This window comes from Carcharodon carcharias, chromosome 3, assembly GCF_017639515.1.
Source record: "Carcharodon carcharias isolate sCarCar2 chromosome 3, sCarCar2.pri, whole genome shotgun sequence".
Lineage (NCBI taxonomy): Eukaryota > Metazoa > Chordata > Chondrichthyes > Lamniformes > Lamnidae > Carcharodon > Carcharodon carcharias.
This window is the reverse complement of record NC_054469.1, coordinates 83,774,245-83,800,407: the sequence shown is the minus strand read 5'-3', so window position 1 is coordinate 83,800,407 and position 26,163 is coordinate 83,774,245. Positions and strand designations below refer to the sequence as shown.

Genomic DNA, 26,163 nt, shown 5'->3' with positions numbered 1-26,163 from the left:
AGCCAAACTATACAAATGTCCTATATCGAGGATAAATGAGTTATATGCAAAGCTAGCTGGAGGCAAATCTTGTACAAAACTGGACATGAGCCATGCTTACCAACAATTAGAGCTGGATAGCACAGCTAGAGGATATGTGGCTATCAACATACACAAGGGTCTTTATCAGTATACCCACCTAATCTTTGGAGTATCGTCTGCATGTGCAATCTTCCAAAGGACAATGGAGGGTCCTTTGCAAGGGCTTCCTCGAATAGTTGTATACCTAGATGATGTTTTGATCACAGGGTCAACTGAAACCAAACACTTGGCCAACCTGGAAGAGGTGCTAAGAAGATTCTTGGAAGCTGACATATGATTAAAGAAAGAGAAATGTACATTCCAAGCACCAGAAGTTATTTCCCTCGGTCACAGGGTGGACTCTATGAGTTTGCATCTGGTAGAAGAGAAAGTTAGGGCAATCAAAGATGCGCCCTCTACGTCCAATGTAACCAAACTCAAGTCTTTCCTGGGTATGATCAACTATTATAGCCGCTTCTTGCCAAACTTATCAACACTGTTAGCACCATTACACTTGCTGTTAAAAAAGAATCATTGTTGGTCATGGAATTAACAACAGGAAGAAACCTTTGAATAGGTTAAGAAGCTATTACATTAATCATGTTTATTGATACACTACAACCCATCGTGAGAATTGGTATTAACCTTATGGTATGGGAGCTGTGTTATCACACAGATAAAGGCCCATTGGCTATGCCTCGAGAACCCTCTCCACAGCCGAGAAGGGTTATTCCGAACTAGAAAAGGAAGGTTTATCGGTGATATTTGGAGTGAAGAAATTCCACCAGTATCTGCATGGATGACATTTCACCATCATGTCAGACAATAAACCATTAATGGGTTTATTCAGTAAGGATAAGGCCATTCTGCCAATAGTATCAGTAAGAATGGGCTTTGATACAATCTCCGTATAAGTATACTTTTATGCACGGTCTTGGCTTGCATATTGCAAATGCAGACACACTCAGTCGTCTCCTGTTACCAGATAGCAATGCACATGCTCCAGTGCCACAAGAAGTTGTGCTTGAACTGAATTTCTTGGATTCTTCGCCTGTGTGTGCGAAGCAATTTAGAATTTGGATGAACAGAGGTCCAATTTTGTTGAAAGTTAGAGACCTTGTTTTGCAAGGGTGGTCAAATTCACCTGTGCCTGAAGAGATGAGGCCATTCCATGCCCAAAAAACAGAGTTAACTTGTCAAGATGGAATCTTGTGGGGATCAAGAGTTGTCGTTCCTTCGCAAGGAAGAGAACCACTCTAGACAGAACTTCACAGTGCGCATCCAGGCATATCGAAGATGAAAATGCTTGCACGAAGCTATGTCTGGTGGCCAGATATTGACAGTGACATTGAAAGCATGGTCAAGCACTGTCTCCATTGTCCGCAACAACAGATGTTGCCTGTTTCAGCTCCACTGCATCCGTGGGAGTGGCCTGGTAGACTCTGGGTTAGACTACATATTGATTATGTAGGACCATTCTTCGGTACCATGTTGTAATTTATTGTAGATGTGCATTCTAAATGGATGGATGTGTATGAAGTCAGATCACTGACATTGAGCACAACTATCAAAAAGCTGCATTGTTATTTTTGTACACATGGCCTACCGGAAGTCATTGTTTCTGATAATGGTACAGTCTTTACCTGTGCAGAGTTTTAGAGATTCATGAGTTTAAATGGAATGAGACATATTAAAACAGCCCTATACCATCCCTCATCAAAAGGTTTAGCTGAGAGAGTTGTGCAAACTTTCAACTCTGGAATGAAGAGGTTATCAGAAGGTACTCTAGAATCTCAACTTTCCCGCTTTCTTTCAGTCATCGTATGATGCCTCATTCAACTATGGGTTCGACACCATCTGAATTATTGATGAAATGCCACCTACATACAAGGTTACGTCTGGTGTTTCCAAACTTAGAGGGGGAGGTAGAGAAGAATTAGAGTAATCAAAAATTGAATCACGATATTCATAGCAAAGCTCACAGATTCACTTTCGGAGACACAATATTCATGCAGAATTTTGGAAGTGGACCTTGTTGGGCTCCTGGGACAATTATCTCAGAAACTGGTCCCTTGTCCTTCCAGGTGGAAGTGGAAGACAGAATTGTTTGAAAACATGTGGACTATCTTCGGAATAGAGAGGCATTTCAGCAACCATTTAGTCCGCCTGTGATTAATGTCAAATCATTACTCATTGAGGTGACAGATTGACCTAGAATAGACATGCCCGATGTTTCTGTAGAGTTGCCAAACCCTGAACAGCCATTTTCTAATGTTGTATTTGGTGCTGCAGTTCCTGATCATGTCGTTCCTGTCGAAGAACCTCAAGTGGTAGAGCTACTCTACCTGAATAAGGAAAGCACCTCAGAGACATGATCTTGAATCACCTGAGTTGCATATATGTGTATGTTGTTGGATATTCAAATGTATATGTACTCTGTAAATGGAAACTGTAAAAAAACTAAAGGCAGAGGAAATGTAGTAACTGAAGGTATAGCCTCTCCCACTGTTTATCAGGGGTCACATGATTGTTCTTGGAGGCTGCAACCAATGAGCCCTAAGTGTGGGTAATCTGGGGAGGGGCGGGGCTTCTTTATCAAGGAACTAGTTCAAGCATGTAGCATCTGAAAAGCTCTCTGTAATAAAGTCTGTTTCTTGTTCAAACTTGTCCAGTACATCAAGTCATTACACTATAGATAGAATCGTCCCAGGTTTGCACTAAGTGTGGTAGCGGGTGGGTAAAAGTGTTCCAGTGATGCGTTGGCTGCTGGCCGTGATGGCAGGTTTTCACACCATCTCGGCCCAATCCCACCACATTATTTATGCATTCCCGGGAAACATGCTGTTTCAATGGCGGGCAGGATCTCATTCGCCCGCCCACCATCATCTTGCTGCCTCATCACACCTGGCACCATATTTAAAGTCCAGCCATGCGTACACATGTGTTTCCAGACCATGACTACTGCAGGGTAGATGTCCACGAATAAACACCAGCAAGTCAACATTATTTTCTCTTGCGAAATCCATGCTGGCTTTCCTTAATTATGACCTCTGCAATTTCCACTCTCACTTCCCTCAGTATTCTTAGATGCATTTCATCCAGTCATGGTGCCCTATCAACTTTAATTATAAAGAACCTATCCAATACCACCTCCTTTTCAATTTTAAACCCAATTAGTCTCTGAAATACCTCATCTTTTACAATGGCCTGGATAGCATCTTCTTCCTTTGTAAAGACAGACACAAAGTATTTCTGCTTCTTCAGCTTTAGCAATGGATTGGATGCTTTCTGAACTTTTCTAAAGGCATTCAGACATTTGGCAGGCTTTTGATTTTTTTGAGAGCATTTCTTGTGTGGCTCAGCACTAGAATCTTTGTCATCATGACACAGGAGGAGAACTATGCTGGCTATCTGTAGAGTAATCCAGTCAGTCCCATTCCCCCGCTCTATCCCAAAAGCCCTACAAGTTTATTTCCCTCAATTGCCCATCTGATATCCTTTTAAATTCATTGATCATCTCAGCTTCCACCACCTTTGTAGGCAGTGACTTCCAGGTCATTACCAGCCACTGCATAAAAAATTCTTGATCACATCCTCCTTGTTTCTCTTGCCCAAAACCTTAAGCCTACGCTGCTGGTCTTTGTATCATCAGCTAATGGGAACTAGTTTTCTTTGTCTACCTTATCTAAACCTGCTGTAATCTTGTGAAACCGCTATCAAATCTTCCTTCAACCTTTTCTTCAAGGATTAACTATATTAAAAAACCGGTTAAAAAAGTAGCAAATTATATCACACAACTCCTAGACTTGTCTGAGTGTTACATTTTAAAATATTTCATATTGTTACATATTGTGTAACATCATGCCAAAGAAAACAACTAAGTGAATTTATAAGACTGATGCATTGTGTCGGAAATGTATTTGTGATTCATAACTTCCATGAGTCATAATTTTCATTAGACCACAATGCAATTGATTTCAGAGTTCTGAATGGGAATCACAGTATTATGAAACATTTTTGCTTAACATTGAAGTTTTCACTTTGATGTGGCTTTACAAATTACTTTTTTCCCTCTATTCCTACCACGAACTGTCTGAGAGGACTGCAGGTAACCTGCTACTGGCTCTGGATAACTGAATGACCACAGGTCCCAGGCCTGATTCTCAGTTTGTGCTGCACTACTTGATCACAATCAAGGCAGTAGTTGGCCTCAATGTCCCTGGATAAGGGCGGAAGAGTCAGGAAATAAACCAGGCTGGATTCCTGCACCTGGTCCCTATCACGTGATACCTGCTGAGAAGTCTTTGTATGTAGACAGGATCTGACAGGGTTGTGATGCTCACTGTAAACAAGTAAACACTGTCCAAGATGACATATTAAAACAAAAAAAAAAACTGCGGATGCTGGAAATCCAAAACAAGAACAGAATTACCTGGAAAAACTCAGCAGGTCTGGCAGCATCGGCGGAGAAGAAAAGAGTTGACGTTTCGAGTCCTCATGACTTGTTCTGTTGAAGGGTCATGAGGACTCGAAACGTCAACTCTTTTCTTCTCCGCCGATGCTGCCAGACCTGCTGAGTTTTTCCAGGTAATTCTGTTTTTGTTTTTGACATATTAAAAACTTGGTTGAGGAACTGAAGGCCAACCAGTGCCTATGGAACTGTACTACCAAGAATTAAATGCCTACAAAACAGCAGGAAATCAAGGCTGGGCATGGGTGTGTTGGAAAGGGAGGGTGTGTTGTAATGATGGTGGGCCATTGTGGGCAGTGGCAGTTAGAGGTAGAAACTCAAATAAAGATTAGAATTTCCTCAATCATAGTGAGATTGAGGGAAGAATTTGTTCATGTATATATCATTGACGAACCTGGTGAAATCAAGGTAAGTTGAGCTAGAAATAGTACTGCATGAATGCACTTCTTTTCCTATTTAAGCAGTCACTATTTCAATAAAACAACAAGCAGAATCGAGCAGGTCCCTAGAAATCCGAAATAAAGCCAGAAATTTCTAGAAACACTCAGTAGGTCATGTGGCTGCTGTTACATTTCTAATCTATGCAGCTTTTACATGCAGGTATACAAATATTTAGTCTGGAGACTTCCATCTACCTCATAGAAACCTCGAACCAAGGCTTCAGTCTGCTGAACGACACCTCTTTCCACCCTCCACTTCACCATACGCTCAATGTATTCCTTTTTGTTTTTCTCTGATACTTGAATATTGGCCCCACCTGTCTTGAGTTCTCGCTCTGTGACCTATGAGAAGCAAAATTATTATTTGAAGAAAACAGTCCAATAAGGAAAAAAATCAGGGTTGTTTGAATTTATGACAACAGAATCAAAAAACTTGATTCTGTATCACTAAAGGTTTCGCTGTGTTTCTACTAAATACAGTTTTCTTATTTTGATAGTTTTGCAGGGGCTTCTTCTTTAACCATTGACATGGCAAAAAGCATTACAGTAGTTGAGGGTGACAGCTCCACTTTAAGTCACCAGAAGGGGAGTAGCGGTAGGCAGAACTATCCTGGGGAGTGATTACAGTTGGCAGGTTTGCCATTGAACTGAGTAATGTTGCAGAAACGGAGTCAGATTGTACACATCAGCTGTTTCTCAGTGCTGGCACAGATTCAGTTGCATCAGTGAACTGCAAGACTATGCTACGTGCAACAGTGAGGGAACAAGAGTGAAATGAATGAAAAAGGAGACTATATAAATGAGGAAAAGATAAAATTACACAAAAGGGAGATCCTCCTGATCAGAAACACTCTAACAGTACACCATTACTTATCTTATTGTCAGTGATGTGAAAAAAGAAACTAAAAAAAACTTAGAATTATTTTTATTGTTATTGAATTTCAACTGTGTGCAGTAGCACTTTAGAAAGACTTCCACAAAACTTTTCAGACAACAAAGTTTTTGCGACACAACAATTGTGAGCATTTGTTACAAGCAACTGAACACAAGAATTAACAGTCTAGATTTTCCATTTCTGCAGGGATTCCATTCACCACAAAAATGCTGCTCTATCAGCCTAAGGGTCAGTTGAACATTGGCCACCTAGCCTCAACCAGGGAATCCCTTCAAAAGCTGGGGTCAGATAGAAGCAAGCAACCTCTGAGGTGCCCATGAAAAATGCAATTAAAAAAAAAACTTTTCAATTTAGTTTCTTCACCTGTGCATCCATTGCCATAAGAGGATTACACTGGTCTTAACACACTGATAAAAAGATTGTAGGTCTTTTACCACCTACTTGGGAATGCCACAGCATTTCTTCTCTAGTCCCCAAAATGAGCCCACTCTGCACTCTGCACTCAATCTATCAATGTCAAATTACTCTCAAATTTCCTGCAAATTTCATCAAATATGTACAAAAGTAAAATGGGCGGAAATCAGTGTAAACAACAGGAGCTCAAGTGGCAAACTCACGCCATTAGCTTTCATACTTAAAGAAGAAATTAAAGTTTCAACCCATTTAACTATCATCAATGCACATGAGGGACATTCGGGGGACTTCTTACTTATTACCAAACTGGGAGCAGGGATTAAGGGATTGGAGGTTGGATGTTGGGCGGGGGGGTGGGGGGTGCGTTTCAGTAGCCTGTGGGAAACTCGAAAGTCTGGGACTGGAGTTTCAGATTCACTGAGTGTTTCCCCTATCACTGATAGGTTCCCTGTCTTGGACTCACCTTAGCTTCCTGTTGTGCAGAGAATGTGGTCCGATCACTGCCCCTGACTGGGATGCTCAGGTGAATCTGACCCTGAAGGGGCCATCCAATCACTGATCCTGGGGTAGGAGACTTCATTCCCAGTGGGGGTCTGAGCTTTGACCCCAGCAGTAGGTGGGGTTCAATCCACGACTCGGCAGGAAGGTGAGGATGGGGTTGATGCCTGATGTAATGATGGGGTGGGGGTGGGATTCATGGTAGGGGATGTATGGGGGCCTGGGAAAAAGCATTACTGCTCCCCCTGGCCCTCAAGCTATGCTGTGAACGGCATTGCCTTCTCCCTGAGTCTTTGTTCGCCTCGCTGTAGGTGCCAGGTTTCCCGAGGCCCAGGAAACCCAACCAGACCCAGCTGAGCCTGCAAAACAGCTTACATGTTATGTTTCCAGCCTCATTGCTGTGCTTAAAATACCAGCCTGTCTTCTGAGAGCGGGTTGACTGCCCGCCTCTTGTTCCATCTCAATAAAACACACATGTTAGTGGATTGGAGCCACTTCCTGGACTAATTTCATTTTTCACCTATTTGACACCTCATCCTCTCCATCCTGCACCCAATCCCATCTAATCACCAATGTCAATATTTCCCTCATCATGTTTAAGAAGCTGCAATTGGGGAAACTTTTCAATTTTGAATGTGACTCATAGTGATTCCATAAAAATACATCTAAATAGATAGAAAATATAGCACAGATCTCGGGGAGAATGATGACTGTATTTCCTCTTGTGTCTGAAAACCTGTTCAGAGTTTGAAGAGAGTCTCTGGGAATGTGCAACTGTAAAACAACTTGTCTATAAAACTGTAACTTGAGGTTGGGACTATTAACATGAGTGAAAATGAACATGAGATCAATGTTCCTTCCACTTTTTCTTTGCTGTGTGCAGCCTGTTTGTTGCACTGCACGGGCCATTTAAGACTGACATGCAGCTGTACATAAATGCTTCTGAAAAAACGGGACGTTGCTTGTGTGAAACCTGTCTGCTTCCCCACCCGCAGTACATTCCAGACAGCTACGCAGTTTTAAGAGAACATTGGTGGAGATGCGGTCAAGTGGTGTGATTGAGAGATGATGCTTAAAATATCGTACATAATGTATGCAACTCGCGTATGCCCAAGATTGCACATTGTTTAGTTTGTGTATTTGATTTGCACCCAGGTTGCACATATCTCTGGCTTAGATGTTTGGGTCTGCCCGGCAACCTTTGAATCCAGCATTAAAGCAACACAATTGGACAGAGTATGTTGGATTTCCCTCGTTTGCATGTCATCCCATGCTACCGGTAAAGAAATTCAACTTGCACTGGATTCTATCACAAAATGGGCACTGCAACCCAAATGTGGGCCCAAAAACCCTGGGTCCAAGGTTCAATTTCAAATGACCTTCCAGCTTTATTTGTAGTACACAGTGAACTGAGGGTGTCAATCAAGCAGTTCATCAGTGCCTGATCAGTTCTGGCCATCCCCAACTTTGAGCTGGCCTGCTGTTAGATCATTGCTGGGGAGGGAGGCAAGGCAGTATTGGGAGTGGTGGTGGGCTCAGGCCAGCAGTAACTGTCTCATTTTTAGCTCTTCAATACTAATCTTTGTGTTTTGCCAGCTAAGTTTGTTGCTGCTTTAGGGGCAAACCACACAAACCTGCCCAAACACCTCCTCATTAACTGTAAAGGTGAGGTCGAGAATATCAGTGATGTCATTGTCCTTCATCCATTGTAGACTCTGGTGGAATTCTTCATCCAGGTATTCCAGGTCACTCAGGTCACATGGTCTGAAAGGAAATAGCAAATAATTTGAAATTAGCAAGCAGAGGGTTAACCCTCAATGATTTGTGGTTAAATTTTAATCTCTGTTTTAGAAACATTGGAAAGTTCAAGACCAGGTGCAGTGCAATTGGTTGCCCCCTGAAGCTAACTAATGCTTCTCTCAATTGTCTACCTATTCAAATATCTGTCCAAATCTCTCTTAAATTTTTCTACACTATCCTGCCTCCACTGCCTCCCTGGGCAGCCTACTTCAGTCACCACCCGCTGTGTAAAGTTGTTAAATCTAAACTGACTATGCATTTTCTCACTTTGAAGCTTGAGTCAGTGTCCACTGATTCTTGAGTTAGTAGGAATTTCGAACATATTATCAGGATTCAGTTGATTTATTGCCTTTGGTGTCTTGAATACTTAAGTATTCACAAGCTTATTATCATCTTCATAATAAACAGTTCTAGGCTCTTCAGCCTCTCCTAAAAGCTCGAGTGCCTTAAACTTAGACATCAGTTCGATTGTCCTTTTTCATAATTCCTCCAAGTTTCAATTCTCTTGCTGTACAGTGCCCAGAAATGTACACAGTACCCAAGGCTCAGCTATACCAGTACCTTGTAAGACTTATTAGAACTTACAGAGATTTATGTTCTACCCCTCTAGCTGTATATCCCCAGGCCCAGACAGTTTTACTTATTGCAATTGCACACTGAACCATGGGGAGCCATGCCTCTGCTTGTACTGACTGGCACATTGCAGTGGTGGTGCCTGCAACTGCCTGATCAGAATGGCTACCCTCTCCCAACACAAGCTTGGACATTAGCCACTCATTACCCCACCTTCCAAACCTATCCAGATCTTTGTACTTGGCTTCTCCTCCCCTAAAGTTTGAATACCCCCAACCCCTCTCCCCCCTATTTTATGTCATTGACAAACTTAGATAACTTTATTTCAGTCTCCAGCTCTAGATCATTTCTATACAATATGAACAGCCATGGTTTCTGTGGTATAGCACCCCTCTTGTGTCCTTTGCCATGTCGATGCTGCTCCATTTGCAATAACTGGTTAGTCTAGTTTAGCCAATTTTCAATTCACTTCAGAAACTTGCCTTCTATTTATGTCTTTCTATGTTGTGAACTAACTAAGTGTGTAGTACGAAATCAAAATACTTGCTAAAATCTAAATCTATCACATCCACCAGTTTTCCATTGTCACTAAGCTTGTCAGTTCCTTAATGAACCCTTTACCACAAAGGAACAGCTGACCCAGTAATAATGGGCTGGATGATATTGTTCTTGTCCTATAAACATTTACAGTTCACCCGTCCCACTTGAGCATAAAATGATGCGCAATGATGTCGGGCAAGCATCCTGATGTCATCATGCACTCGCGTGACATTTTGGTCGGCGGGCACACATGAGAGCCGGCAGTGCGCCTGCCGACAATTAAAAGGCCTATTAAGACCATTAAAAATGTAATTACAGTTGGCGGGCAGGCGAAAGGCAAGCGGCCTTTGCATTTTTTAGGAAACCTTATCCACAGGTGCGGGGAGGTTTCCAACAGCTATTAAAAATAAAAACTTTAACTTATCATTAGTAATATGTGACAGAGTAACATGAGGGGACATGTTTTTTTAACACCTTAAAATTCTTTATTTTTAAAAATATCTTCAGCTCCCTGAGGCAGCTCTGTGCCTCCGGGAACTTTCCAAGCATGCACCCGACTGAGTTTGTGCTCTCGCCCTCCACACCCCGGACTCTCATGGTCTTGTCCATGAACACGTGAAATAATATTTGCTATCCATCTCTTGATATCACTGTCACCCTTTGGATCTTTCAGTAGTCATGAATCCTGGTATTTCTTAATCTTTGAGCATCGTTGTATAATGGCAAAGTGTTAGGTAGTTGGGGGGTTTGGGGAGGACGGTAGCTGGGAGTTTGGGGGAAGTCAGATGGTTAGGGGGCTAGTTGGGTGGGGTCCAGTGGAGGGCCAGGGTGAACGGTCAGCAGCACAGTAACCCAGGAGTAGAAGTAATTCATAATTATAATTCTAACTAAATAGAACTACCAACCTTCCTTAACACCACATTATGTTTAATAACCCAGGTATTTAGTTAACAAAGACAGCAATGTTTTGTATTTTATAGATTTTTAAAGACATTTTTTCCACTAAGGTTATATACTTATTTTTCCTAAATGGCTCAGTCCGTTCAACCTGGAGGCACCTAAACCAACTAGATCTGGAATATACAGAATTAATCCTCATTATATGCTGAGTTAGTTGATCTCAACAGGGATAACAGTAGCGACACTACAATTGGCACAATTGTCAGTAGATTGCGGGGAGGGAAATTACCATGGTCTGTATATTGAATGCTCTCTTGCTGGGAATGAGAGCAGAGCAAGTGAGAGTAGAATTAGGCTTGGGTGTGACAGTCGGCACAGGTAAAAATTCTGCAGCAATCACTGGCATAATGTACTGTAATGGCGATGTGAGTGAGATACAAGTAGGTGACTGGTGAAATGTGATTTGTTCTACTGACTCTCCCACTTTTTACAGCAGCATAAAACAATCACATTTCTACCACTCTTCAGTTCCGAAGAAGAGTCATTTTGGACTTGAAATGTTAATTCTGTTTTTCTTTCCACGGATGCTGCCAGACCTGCTGAGTTTTTCCAGCACTTTCTGTTTTTATTACTGGAGTAACGGGGCTTGGTCTTAGGAAAGAGAAGGTTCAGGAGAGATTTGTAGAACTGCTCAAAATCATGAGGGATCCAAATGGAGTAGCCAGAGAGAAACTGTTTCCATTGGCGGCAGGGTTGAGGACACAGATTTGATGTGACTGGCAAAAGAACCAAAGACGACGTGAGGAAAAACTTTTCTTACGCAGCAAGTTAAGGATCTGGAATGCTCTGCCTGAGAGTGTGCTCAATCATGGCTTTCAAAAGGGAATTGGTTAAGCACCTGAAGAGAAAATATTTACAGGGAAAGGATGCAGGAGTGGGACTAGCTTTTGCTTTTGCAGTTTGCCAGCACAGACACAGCAGATGGAATGACCTCTTTCTGTGTTGCAACCATAGCTCAATAAGCCTTAAGGTTCATTCAAAAAGGTCATTAGTGAAAAACATACCTATCAATAGACTAACTTTCCACTGCTGCCAAATTAATGCACAATATTGAAGAAAATGGGTGTTTTTAGAGTCTTAGCATTGAATAGCCTTAATAAAATAGATTCCTGTAATATTAAGTAGAAACGTCTTTATAATAAACAGATTTTGAAATTAAATGGTTCACTTCCATCCCAAGGTGCTTTAGCCTTAAATGCTAAACAATTAACAAAAAGGTTTTGTGAAAACTGTGGAATCCTTTAAGGAATCCTCCCAGAAATAGATCTTCTAGTGGCTTTATTTAATTTTCCTGAAGTGTCTCATAGTCTGAAATATATTTTTTAAGAAAACCATTAAATTATACTGGACTCGAAAGGGGAGAAGGGGAGGCTATATTTAGACTGCCAGTGATGTTTATGCCATTCTGCTGTTGTCTGGTAGAAACAAATGTTACAATGGTATTTTAAAAATATTTTTGAAGATCTTTCTTTAAAAGATACTTTGTAATAGGAATATCCCAGGGTTAAATATACAAATTGAACTAATTATTCAAGGGTTGATCCAATTAACTGAAGTCCTGCTAAATTTTCTGAACTTTGAAATGACACATTCCATTAGTACTCTTAAGTGTCATTCAAACAGGCTATACTGTCACATAAGGACACAAGCTAATAATGCTCACACCTTCTTTCAATATCCGAAAGAATGACTCAGAACTTCCGATCCCTGGTGGAGTCATACCCTGGAGGTACCCCAGAACATGCGTTGGGGAGGACACTCCCAGAAGTGCCCATGCAAAGACTACACAGTAATTGCTTGGGAAGCTCAAACTTCTGATGGACATTTACCCTGCAATGGAAACCATCCAAAACTCCAATTGAAATCAGAGACTTCAGGTGGTTCTGACTCTCTTAGCAGAATAGTTACCCAGCAAAAGTTAGAAAGATTAAAACCACTTCTACTTGTGGGATGCTATACTACTGACCAGTCACCCTGACCCTCCACTGGACCCCATCTTACTACCCCACCCCAACCATCCAACTTCCCCAAAGCCCCAACTACCCTCCTTCCACTCCCAACTACCGCCACATCTCCTGTGGTTACCCCCACCACCCAACCACCCTTCTGACTGCCCCCAGCCCCCCGACTAGTCCCCTAACACTTCGCTTAGCCCTCCAAAACCTCGACTAACACCCCCAACTCTCCGCCCAACCCTGTCTAACCTTCCACTCCTCGACCAACCCCAACTACCCTCCTGACTCCCTAACCACCCTACCCACCCCTAGACTACCGCCCTTACCCCCAACCACCGTTCCCACCCCCAAACTATCCTCCTGACAACCTGACCATCCCCAGGTTATCCTCCTGACCACTCGACCACCCTCCCCACACCCCCACTACTCCCCTGAACCCCCCCAACCACCATCCCTACCCCCAGTCTACACCCCTGACTCCTCAACCACCCTCCCCACCCCAGGCTGCCCCCTTGATCCCCCAACTATCCTCCCAACACCCTGACCACCCCCACCCCTTGACCACCCCCAACCCCCTGACTACCCACCCCCCCCCCCACCCCCCCATCTTTCCAGCCAATCTAATCCACTTATCTTATACACCTTCCTTCTCCCTGGCCTCTCCAAGTGGCGTTTATACACAGGGACCTTTAAACCTACTGCTTTATTGCAGCTAGCACCATAAAAGGGGGCATGGCTTCACTTCCCCTGATGCTACTGCCCTGCACTGGAAGGTCTCAGGAACTAGGTATGCTGCACATTTCTCAGCAGGCCTGGGAAAATGTCTGGGCGAGGAAGGTACAGCTCTTGGGTAAGTAAAAAGGAACGGAATGACAATCTGATGGTGATTGCCACTCTTTGGAGTTCTGGCCCAGTCTGCACTATAATAGAATAAATGCTGAAAATATTACAGGTAAGCTCAGTATTTACTTCTATTTTAAAACCATCAATTATATGCCTATAATTACAGTCAATGTTATACTTGCAGTCATTGTGAACAAATTGAAGAAAAATAAATTGAAATTTTGCAGCTGAAATTTCAATGCACTTACTCTACCAGAGGATGTGTGGTGATGTAGGCTGTAAATTCATTAATTCCTGGCTGTCCCACATAATGGGGGCATGGACAATGGCATAGTTGGTATGTGCTGCTGGCATTTGCAAGGGCATGTCAGTGCAATCTCTGAGATATGTCCTACTTGAAGAACCTCATAGTGGTTCTTCTTGCATAAAACTGAATAGCAGGGCAGACTGACAGCTGGAAGCATTGCAATGTTAGCTGTAGACTGCGTGCTGTGGGATCACAAAAATGGTACAGTATCTTTGATCTGGTTAGCCTCAGGAAATGGAAATTTTATGATTTTAAAAGTCATAAAGACTCATTCTTGAAAAAGGCATGTTTATTAAAGAGCTATAATTTTCATATGACTATAATGTCATCAAAGAACTTTGCTTTGAAGTACATTCCGATACTTATTCTGAAGCACTGCAATGGAACATAAATCTGTCAGTCGTGTCAGCAGTTTGGAAGGATTGTACACTTACAGCCTTAGCAGTGCCTTATAGAAGGGCCTGGTGAAGAAGGCATCTAACAGGTACTGGTGAATCAGAGCAAGGCCCAGGATACGACCACTGAACCTGAACCTGAAAGGAAAAGAATATTTAAAGTGAGAGTTGAAATGGGTTTCATGAGTAACCTATTTAAGTGACATTTGTTAACGATAGATCAGCCACTTCTGCCATTCACAATTTGCCAAACTCATCCAAATTAAAGAGCTACCTCTATTATTGATGATGTATCAAGTTGGCACTTCAAACATGTTGAAGTGGCATGACTTGGGGTTGTTTGCAATCAAAAATGGTATCAAGGGATTGCACAGAACAGAGGCCCACCATTTCTTGCAGAAAGTGAGGAGGTAAATCAGAGGAGCTTCTCACTCGAGTTATTCTTGGGACTGAACAAAGAATGGCATTTGGGTGACCTGAAAATTGGTTTGCTTTTCATCCTCCTGCCCTGAAGTTGGCTGTGTGTGACAACAATAACATGCATCTATTTAGCACCTATAGAGTAATAAAATGTCCAAAGTTGCATTAAGGGAGTATTATTGAACACGAGCCATGTAAAGAGGTACTGGGACAGGGAACCAAAAACTTGGTAAAACAAGCAGGTTTATCACCTCTCTGCACTCCTTCACTATTGCTAAATTAGCATCTGCTAATTTGATGTCTAGGATGAACAGAAATTTTCTCCAATCAGATATTGGGAAGAACTAAGCAATTGTCCCCATCCAAACTCTGTGCCTTAGCCACTGACTGCATCCCTCTGCATAGTAAATGAGACTGACCAGACTGTTCACAACCTAAGACCATTTATTTCCATCTCCATAACATCACTCACCATCCCTGTCTCAGCTCACGTGCAGCTAATATACTCATTCATGTCTATATTACCTTTAAACTCAAACTATTGCAATGCATTCCTGGCTGGCCAACCAGTTCTACTCTCTATAAGCTAGAGATCATCCAAAGCTCTGTTGCTCATGTCCTAAGTCACACCAAGTCCTGTTAGCCAATCATCCCTGTGCTCACTGACCTACATTGGCTCCCAATCAAGCAAGGCACTGATTTTAAAATTTTCCTCGTTGTTTTCAAATCCCTCCATGGTCTCACCCCTCCCTATCTGTGTAACCTTCTCCAGTCCCACAATCCACCGAGATAGATGTGCCCATCTGATCGCAGCCTCTTGAGCATCCATGATTTTAATTGCTCCACCATTGATGGCCAAGCATTCAGCTGCCTAGGCCCCAAGCTCTGAAATTCCTTCTGTAACCTCTCTAACTCTTTATCTCTCTTTCTCCCTTTAAGATGTTCCTTAAAATCTACAACTGACCAAGCTTTTGGCCATTTGCCCCAATATCACCTTATGTGGCTTGGTGTCTAACTTTGCTTTATAACACTCCTGCGAAGCGCCTTGGACAGTTTTATTACATTAAAAAAGCTATACAAATGTAAGTTTTTGTTTTGCTGATGGAGAATCATACAGGAGAAGAAAGAGAGCTAGAGAGAAGCTTAGGGAAGGCAGTCAGGCTTTCAGGCCCAGGCAGTTGAAGGCATGGTCGGTAATGGTAGACCAATTGAAATTGGGGATGCGCAAGATGCCAGAACTGAGCAGAGATCTTGGGAGAGTTGTAGGACTGGAAGGGGTTACAGAGAAATTGAGGGGTGAGGTCACAAAGAGATTTGGAAATAACAATGGGAATTTTAAAATCCAGATGGTACTGAATGAGGAGCCAATGTAAGTCAGCAAGCACAGGGGTGATGTGTGAATGGGGCTCATTGCAAGTTAGATTACATGCCTGAGAGTTTATGGAGGGTGGAAAATGGGATGCCACCCAGGGGGGTATTAGAATCGTCAAGTCTAGAGGTAACAAAGGCGCAAACGTGGCATGGATGAGCCGAGGCAGGATGGAGACAGGCGATGTTACATCGATGCAAGTAGGTGATCTCGGTGATTGGGTATTTATGTGTTTGGAAGTTCACCTCCGGGTCAAATAGGACTCCCTAATGCTTTCTTTTAAAATGTAATGAAGGCAGATGAAAGCACAGCAATGACCCCACTACTTTGCCTTATTTCTGACATATATGAGCTCAATAATCTGTTTCTATGTCAGACAGAACTAATGCAATTTACCACTGCACCAGTTACTGGAACTTGCCAGGTGGTGGGACAGAGGTTGACAGAGCAGCTGATTTGAATACTGGGTTACTTAAAAGGAAAATCCATCTGCTGGCTTTGATGAATATTCTGGCAAGTGTGTTAAGACTAGTATCCTCATAAAATTAGGAAAATGCTTCAGCAAATTTTATTCTTAGTATGTGTATCCTGTAGGATAAGGGTTAAAGCTCCAATGAATGAATTCCGTGTGCTAAAAACATACACAATTTAATATTAAAAAATGAAACTTGTCCATAAGAAAGGCTCTCCAACCAAAATATAAGAAAATAAATGGAACATATATTGGAGTAAATGATTCATGAAAAAGTACACAACTCTTGTCTGGATAAGTTCAGAAAAAATAGCATTGAACTCAATGAAAACAGGAGTCACCAAAATAAACATGTGTTGTACAAAACCTACCAGCTTGTGTGAATGGTTAATGCTGAGACAGACTCATTGGGCCAAATGGTTTGTTTCCACATTGCAACTTCTGTGCATTTCTATGAGTTATGCAAATCTGTTTAAACAGTAACTAATCTAATAATACCATCTATATCATTGAGCTGGCAAGTGGCATGGCTACACATATTAACTAGTCAATTTACACCTTGCTGGTAATGGGGCAGTGTTATCACATGTGGCTCACTGCAATATCCTGTGTAGTGTTTTAGTAAGGATAGTGTTATAGCATGGAAAAACTGAACTTCCACAGTTTGTAATTCATCTGTATGTCTCAGAGCTACAGAATAGGATGTGCTCTAGTGACATTTATGAGAACAAAATCTGTGAAAACATGAATAATTAATTTTTTGAACTAGTTACAATGTTAGAAAACACAAAAGCATCATTATAGAATGTGAAGCTGTAATGACAAAATTGCAGCATGCACTTGGATTGCCATTTCTGGTGTTTGTTCACAACAGTGGAATGAACTACAACTGATCCTATAAAATTGAAAGCAAGTTATTGGTGAACTTAATACTTAACACTCCACATGTAAAAATCCGCTCAATAAAATAGTCAATAATAACTTTTACCCGACTGAACAAAAAGGGAAGCCACATCATTAGTACAAGCCCTGAGACTAGAACTTTTAACAGGTAATTTTACAATTTTGAGCTCCTGGAATGGCCCATTAGGAGCACCTACTGGGAATTTGGGTGTCATTTTAATCAATGGAAAGCGGCAGGGAGCTTGTAGCTAAATTCCTAAAATGTTCTCCAAATGGGCAAAGTTTTACAACAGGAGTGGAAATCAGTAAATTATCCCTTCAATATTTTAAAGGTTAGGATAAACTATTCCTACTGTTTGTAGTATCTTTGGGTATACGGCTAGTGATTGTGGAGCCTAGATACATGAAACTATCAACAACCTCAATATCACATTGTCAGTGCTGATAGATGGCAGTATGGCAACATCCTGGACCATGGCATGAGAGAGCGTATCCATTTACACATCCATTTATGGAAGGGCATTGGAAGTGGTGAGCTGAAATGAAAAGCTCAGCTGGCTGAGAAGAGATCTAAAGAAAACAGAGGCCAGCGAATCATACACTTTCTCAGTCTACTGTCCTTCCCTGCAGGAAATGCAGCAGAAACTGCCATGCCAGAGTGGGCCTCCTAAGCCACACTAGGTGACACTTAACACAGAGTTGACCGCCACGTCACAAACTATTGTCTTACAAGACATAAGGCTGCCACTGTTAGTAGTAATTTAAAGGAAAGGTGCTTTCCCTGATATTTGTAATGAGAAATCATTTCTTTGACTGTGCAAAACTTCCCACCATAAACCATACTGTACCCCTAGCAGTTCAGATTCCAAAAATAAAAGCAAAGAACTGCGGATGCTGGAAATCCAAAACTAAAACAGAAACAGAAATACCTGGAAAAACTCAGCAGGTCTGGCAGCATTGGCAGAGAAGAGCACAGTTGACGTTTCGAGTCCTCATGACCCTTCAACAGAACTAAGTAAAAATAGGAAAGGGGTGAAATATAAGCTGGTTTAAGTGTGGGGGGGGGGGGTGTTGTTGGGACAAGAAGCCAGTGATAGGTGGAGATAACCAAAAGATGTCACAGACAAAAGGACAAAGAGGTGTTGAAGGTGGTGATATTATCTAAAGGAATGTGCTAATTAAGGGTAGAAAGCAAGACAAACAACGGACAGATAGCTCCAGTGGGGGTGGGGTGGGGTGAAGGAATACTAAAAAGGCTAAAAGGTAGTGATAAAACAATGGGTGGAAATACATTTAAAAATAATGGAAATAGGTGGGAAAAGAATAATCTCTATAAAAATTATTGGAAAAAACAAAAAGGAGGGGGGAAAAGGGAAAGGGGGTGGGGATGGAGGAGAGAGTTCAAGATCTAAAATTGTTGAACTCAATATTCAGTCTGGAAGGCTGTAAAGTACCTAGTCGGAAGATGAGGTGCTGTTCCTCCAGTTTGTGTTGAGCTTCACTGGAACAATGCAGCAAGCCAAGGACAGACATGTGGGCATGAGAGCAGGGTGAAGTGTTAAAATGGCAAGCAACAGGGAGGTCTGGGTAATGCTTGCGGACAGCCCGAAGGTGTTCTGCAAAGAGGTCACCCAGTCTGTATTTGGTCTCCCCAATGTAGAGGAAACCGCATTGGGAGCAACAAATGCAGTAGACTAAGTTGAGGGAACTGCAAGTGAAATGCTGCTATGCTGCTTCACTTGAAAGGAGTGTTTGGGCCCTTGGACGGTGAGGAGAGTGGAAGTGAAGGGGCAGGTGTTGCATCATCTGCGGTTGCATGGGAAGGTGCCGCGGGAGGGGGTTGAGGAGTAGGGGGTGATGGAGGAGTGGACCAGGGTGTCACGGAGGGAATGATCCCTATGGAATGCCACCAGAGGGGGTGAAGAGAAGATGTGTTTGGTGGTGGCATCATGCTGGAGTTGGTGGAAATGGCGGAGGATGATCCTTTGAATGTGGAGGCTAGTGGGGTGATAAGTGAGAACAAGGGGGACCCTATTATGTTTCTGGGAGGGAGGAGAAGGCGTGAGGGCGGATGCACGGGAGATGGGCCGGACACGGTTGAGGGCCCTGTCAACTACCGTGGGTGGAAAATCTCGGTTAAGGAAGAAGGAGGACATGTCGGAGGAACTGTTTTTGAAAGTGGCATCATCAGAACAGATGTGACGTAGGCGAAGGAACTGAGAGAATGGGATGGAGTCCTTACAGGAAGCGGGTATGAGGAGCTGTAGTCGAGGTAGCTGTGGGAGTCGGTAGGCTTGTAATGGATATTGGTGGACAGTCTATCACCAGAAATTGAGATAGAGATGTCAAGGAAGGGAAGGGAAGTGTCAGAGATGGACCATGTGAAAATGATGGAGGGGTGGAGATGGGAAGCAAAATTAATAAATTTTTCCAAGTCCCGACGAGAGCATGAAGCAGCACTGAAGTAATCATCGATGTACCGGAGAAAGAGTTGTGGAAGGGGGCCGGAGTAGGACTGGAACAAGGAATGTTCCACATACCCCATAAAGAGACAGGCATAGCTGGGGCCCATTATGGTACCCATTGCTACACCTTTTATTTGGAGGAAGTGAAAGGGGTTAAAGGAGAAATTGTTCAGTGTGAGAACAAGTTCAGCCAGACGGAGGAGAGTAGTGGTGGATGGGGATTGCTCGGGCCTCTGTTCGAGGAAGAAGTGGAGAGCCATCAGACCATCCCCTTGGGGGATGGAGGTGTAGAGGGATTGGACGTCCATGGTGAAGAGGAGGCAGTTGGGGCCAGGGAACTGGAAATTGTTGATGTGACGTAAGAGGAATCATGGATGTAGGTGGGAAGGGACGGGACAAGGGGAGACAGAAGGGAGTCGAGATAGCGAGAAATGAGTTCCGTGGGGCAGGAACAGGCTGACACGATCGGTCTGCCGGGACAGTTCTGTTTGTGGATTTTGGGTATGAGGTAGAAGCGGGCTGTCCGAGGTTGGGCGACTATCAGGTTGGAAGCTGTGGAAGGAAGATCTCCAGAGGAGATGAGGTCAGTGACAGTCCTGGAAACAATGGCTTGATGTTCAGTGGTGGGGTCATGGTCTAGGGAGAGTTAGGAGGAAGTGTCGGTGAGTTAACGCTCAGCTTCTGCGAGGTAGAGGTCAGTGCGCCAGACAACAACAGCACCACCCTTGTCAGCGGGTTCACCTATTTCCATTATTTTTAAATGTATTTCCACCCATTGTTTTATCTCTACCTTTTAGCCTTTTTAGTATTCCTTCACCCCACCCCACCCCCACTGGAGCTATCTGTCCGTTGTTTGTCCTGCTTTCTACCCTTAATTAGCACATTCCTTTAGATAATATCACCACCTTCAACACCTCTTTCTCCTTTTGTCTGTCCATCTTTTGGTTATCTCCACCTATTACTGGCTTCTTGTCCCAACAACCACCACCTCCAACCCCTTGAACCAGCTTATATTTCACCCCTTTCCTATTTTTACTTAGTTCTGTTGAAGGGTCATGAGGACTTGAAATGTCAACTGTGCTCTTCTCCGCCGTTGCTGCCAGACCTGCTGAGTTTCTGATTTAGTTCAGATTCCAACATCATTATTAAGATTGGCTACCAGGATTCTTGATTATTGATCTATAGGCCAGGACTTTTAGGATGGTGGGGTTCCCCTTCTCGCCATCTGAAAAGTTTGTGGAGAACACCTTCTTGCCAATTCTGCCTGCCCTGAAGCAATTTAACGCTCCAACAAGTGTTAATTTGCTGGAGAAGGGACTGAGGTGGGAGGAAGTCCTAGGCCTTGCTCACCCAAGTGTAAAATTACCCTGATGGGGTGACATTACCTGGAATTCGATAAATTTTATGCTCACTTACTGCCATATAATCAATGCTACAGGATTTTTAGAATCTAAAGTCACTATTCAAATGGGTGCTCTTATTCATATGCAGAAAGGTGTGCCTCTGACTCAAATTTTATTACACTGTAAGGGTGGATTACTCCACTAATTTCACAATATATTTTGTTCATGTGGGTGTTGCTGGCTAGGCCAGCCAACATTTATTGCCTAATTGTTCCCTTGCTCAGAGAGGCATTTAAGAGTTAGCCACATTGCTGGAATCACATGTAGGACAGACCCAGGATGGCAGATTCGGTACCCTTCCCTAACCAGGCGGGTTTTAAACTTTGAATTCCAGATTTTTATTGAATTCCATGGTGGGATTTGAACCTGTCCCCAGAGCATTACCCTGGGTCTCTGGAATACCAGTCCAGTGACAATACCACTATGCCATCACCTCGCTGTCTATGAAATGGTTGCAAAGCTACTTCCCCAAAAATCTGGGCAAATGTATTTTCCCATATTTGTATTATTCTGACCTCCTGTGATCCCTTTTCACATGAACAGTCACCAATGTTTGCAAGGAATGCAAAATGTTGGAGGAAATGCAATTGGATTCATTAACCTGCCCTTTCTGCAATGGCAGTGTATTATTCATCAGCATTCTAAGTTCCCTGCCCCTGAATTATGTGATCACAGATGTACCTATAGGAAAGGGAGCAAAGACATTTTTGATGCTGTGACTAATCGATGGTACACAATGATTCCAACACCACACACTAATCTTTTAATTATCCTTTCTTGAGGCACGGAAGAATGTGGGAAAGACAGTGGACCGGTTTTGTATATGACATCAATAGTTCGTGATGAAGTATGAGTTTTAGGATGTGGATCATGAAGTCTAAGTGCAAAGTTTCTGAGATTGTACACCAAAGAAGCTTCGTCAACAGAAATCAGAGGAATGAAAGCAGATTTTGCAAAGTTCCACCAGTGGTGCACAGCTTCAGAGGTAGTGAGAAGGCATTAAGATACCTGCCACAGCTGTCAGTGTCTGATCCACAGCACATTTATTTCTTGAGAAGGAGAAGGAGATACTGCAGCAGAGGATGAAGGGGTATGAAACTATGATTTTAAGATGTGAGTGAAAGTATTAGACAGCTTAGAAAAAACACCGTGATAAAGTGTGAGTTAAAAAACAAGAAAAATGGTTATAATGAATATATTGCAATGTCCAAAGTTTGGGAAATTATTTGGGAGAACTAAAAACAATCATTTTACAGGAAGGTATAGGGCGGAATCATCCGGTGCTGTTGGCGGCAGGTGTCATGGCGGGCGTGAGTGGACAATATGGTGAGAAGGCCAAAAATTGGTTTTACGCCGTTGTGAAACCAATTTGCAATCATCCACTCACCAGTCAATGGTGGGCTGTGCTTCCTGCCCGCCGCACATTGGGAACCTAATTCCAATACTTCAGCATCTCTTTATAAGTCTTTCTTGCCAGAATCACCCCCACGCTGGATCATCCGGGCACATCATGCCGACGTGCTTCACAACTGTACAGGAGCGACGTGCACCTGGCGAGCTGCACTTCACTTGGGACTTCAAGGTTTGTTTGCCTACCTTGCTTCATGCAGCACTTCCAGTCATCAGTGCCAGACTTCACAGGCAGGACCACATCACTTTTATTGGGGTTCACGGGCAGGTCTTTACCTACCAGACCTGCCATAAGTTGGGGGTGATTTTTCAATGGCTGCAGGGCTAGGGCTTGCTTGGGGAAGGGGGAGAAGTGGCCTCACGCAAGGCGAGGATTATACTGGGGGAGGGGGGTACCCCAGGGTGTGTATGGGGGCATAGGTTGAGCTGTGCAAGTGGCCTCAAGATGGTGAGGGCTAAGGAGGCAGTCTCCAGAGGAGATGAGGCCATATAGAAATGTGAGGGTGTGTGTGAGTGAGTGGTGATATCACATGAGCTGGCAGTGAGTGAGATGCAAGTGAATGTGTGATGGGCTTAGGAGTGAGTGAGTGAGTTGAGATTGATGAGATGGTTGATTTACCCTGGCGGCATGGATGAGATCATTCATCCATTTTCTGCACTGGATGGCCGACCTCTTGTGTGCAGCATTGGCACTGACCACCTCTGCCACACCTTTCTAGCTGGAGTAGTGAGACTGAGGTGCCTCCTGTGGCTAGAGCTGGGGTAGAGGACATCGTGGTGGGCCTCCACAGTGTCCAGAAGGTGTCCTTGGGATGTGTCACTGAATCGAGGAGCTGCACTCTTCTTGGTCTTTGGGGCTATGTCTTCACTGGAGCAGTCCTGGGCTGCAAGAATTGAGAAGTATGCACGCGGCTGCAGTTTAAATATGGCACCTGGCATGAGGCAGTGGTGAGGTAATGGCCAAGTGAGCAAATTGGAGGCTGCCCGTCAGCAATCCAGCATGTTTCCTGTGTCCACATAACTTATGGGATGATATGGCGCGAAAACCCGCCATTGCGGCCAGAGGGTAAAATGTCTTATTTTACGCCCGTTACTGCACTTAGTGAAAATCTGGACTGATTCCACCCATAGACTTAACAGCATTTAACAGAAACCTGTTCCAAACTGGATCACAATAGCAACCATACTGAGATTTCAGATATATGCCCCCATATATATGAGGGGGGAGAAATTAATTTGCATAAGGGATGTTATGCAGACTACATTGATTCCATTGGGAAGGCAGTGCTGCAGTGTGGTGTTCTGTGTGGTGCTCTTCAATGATGTTAGTGTGCTGCCTGCCCCCAGGAAATTAGTGTAAGACACTGCCAGCATCCCGGTGGTCTGCTCCACCAAGTTGCGAGCTGCTGCATGAGCCTCATTCTAGCATCGCTCTGCTGCAGTCTGAGGCCGCTGCACGGGTGTAATCAGCCACGACCTCTGGGAGTAGCCCTTGTGCCCAAGGAGACATCCCTGTAGCTTCTGTGGGCCCTGGAAGACTGCAGGGACCTGCAAGCAACTCAGGATGTAGGTGGCATGCACACTCCCGTTAGATGTGAATACATTTCTCTGCCATAATCTTGAGGAAGGCTCAAATGCATGAATGGAGGTGAAGTGGTGATATTGGTAAAAGAGAGAATACATGCTCTAGAGAGGGTTAACATAGGAAAAGGGTCAAGGTAGTCAAAGCTCGTAGATAAAATAGGGCTTGTTAGATCAGTATGGGTGTATTATAGACCACCAAATTGTGCGAAGGAAACGGAACAGGAATCTGCAGTCTGATTAGAGAGATGAGTAGGAATTACAAAATTATTGCTCTTGGAGATTTTAATTATTCACTTATCCACTGGGACAGGGAGGGAATGAATGGGGGAAAGAGAATGGAAATTTAAAGTGCGTGGAGGGGTATGTAAAATATGACAGGTCTGTAGCCCATCGCCTTCTTGCCCACTCCTGACCCTTTCCCCATAATATGGGGGATAGTTAAGATGCACACTAGCATGTCTGCCCTTAGGCCTGTTGAGGACCTTAAGTGGCCAATTATTGCCCACTTAAGGCCCTCAATCTGTCCCCACTGCCCTAATACCCTGGACAGTGGCAGGCAGGTGAGAGTTGGGGCTCATCATTTGGGACTGTGCCTGTACATATCCGGGGCAACCCCCCTTTAAGATGTTATCCCCCACACTTTTTTTCCTCCCTGTCTGGCCTCCAAATCCAATGCTCCACCCCACTCAACCCTCCCTAGTGTGCCTGATCTCTTCCCACCCTAAAAGCCTGGGACTTATCTGGGTCAAGACGCCATTGATGATCTGTACCTCACTGCCTGTAAAATCCATCCCATAATGTGTACAGTACACCTTCCTCAGGAAGTATGTTAGCTAGCCTTTAAGGGTGGAGTCATTGCTAGATCTGGCTATGAGTAATTTAATAGATTTGTTAGATAAGCTATATGTGGGGGAGCTTCTTAGGAGCAGTAACCACAATATGATAAACTTTAGAAAGAGAACAGGCAGTACAGAAACCAGGACACAAAACTGAAATAGCACTGTTTTAGAAAGATGACGTGGGAGCTATGGTGTGGTTGAGGGAGAAATTAGCCCACAGGACTGTAGAACAACAGTGGTATGTTTTGTACAAAAGTAATTGCTAATCTACAGCAAAAGTACATTCCACTAGAAAAGAAAGAAATTAATAGTTTAAGAGCTATTAATAGCTAACAAGAGAAGTTAAGGATTCTATCAGATTAAAGGAAGAAGCATATAATGTTGCCAAAAAAAGTAGTAAGTCTGAGGATTGGGAGCATTTTAAAATTCAGCAAAGGAAAATCAAGAAACTGATAAAGGAAGAGAAAATAGAATATGAAGGTAAACTAGCAAGGAACTTAAAAACAGACTGTAAGAGCTTCTGTAGGAATGTAAAAAGGAAAAGGTTAGTAAAAACAAATATGGGCCCATTACAGGCAGAGAATGGAGAATTTATAATGGATAATAAGGAAATGGGGGAGAAACTAAACAAACGTCTGTCTTCATGAAGGAAGATACAAAAATCCTCCCTGAAAATTGGGGAGCCAAGGGACCAGTGAGATTGGGGATCTGAAAGAAATTAATATTAGTAAAAAAGCAGTACTGGAGAAATTAATGGGGCTGAAAGTTGGTAAATCTGCTGGACCTGATGATCTACATTCCAGAGTGTTAAAAGAGGTGGCTGTGGAGATAATGGATGCATTGGTGGTTATCTTTCAAAATTCTATAGATTCTGGAACAGTACCTGCAGGTTGGAAGGTAACAAACGTAACCACACTAATTAAGAAAGGAAGGAGAGAAACATGGAACTACAGGCCTGTTAACCTGACATCAGTAGTAGGGAAAATGCTAGAATCTATTATAAAGGATATGATAACTGGGCACTTAGAAAATAATAGTGAGATTGAAGCAACATGGATTTGTGGAAGGGAAAACATGTTTGACAAACCTGTTGGAGATTTTTGAAGATATCACTATCAGGATAGATAAGGGAGAACCAGTGGATGCG

At 43.2% G+C, this 26,163-nt stretch overlaps 1 protein-coding gene across 1 annotated transcript in view; it reads right to left on the bottom strand.

Moving 5' to 3' along the window:
* The window catches only part of LOC121276200 (E3 ubiquitin-protein ligase HECW1-like), a 527,663-nt gene that overhangs the window by 45,034 nt on the left and 456,466 nt on the right, over positions 1-26,163 (bottom strand). The window contains exons 23-25 of the mRNA XM_041184341.1: positions 14,191-14,289; positions 8,413-8,542; positions 5,167-5,313 (exon numbers count right to left, since the gene is read on the bottom strand). Coding sequence (XP_041040275.1) covers positions 5,167-5,313; positions 8,413-8,542; positions 14,191-14,289 — 376 coding nt within the window. The remainder of the gene's footprint in view (positions 1-5,166; positions 5,314-8,412; positions 8,543-14,190; positions 14,290-26,163) is intronic.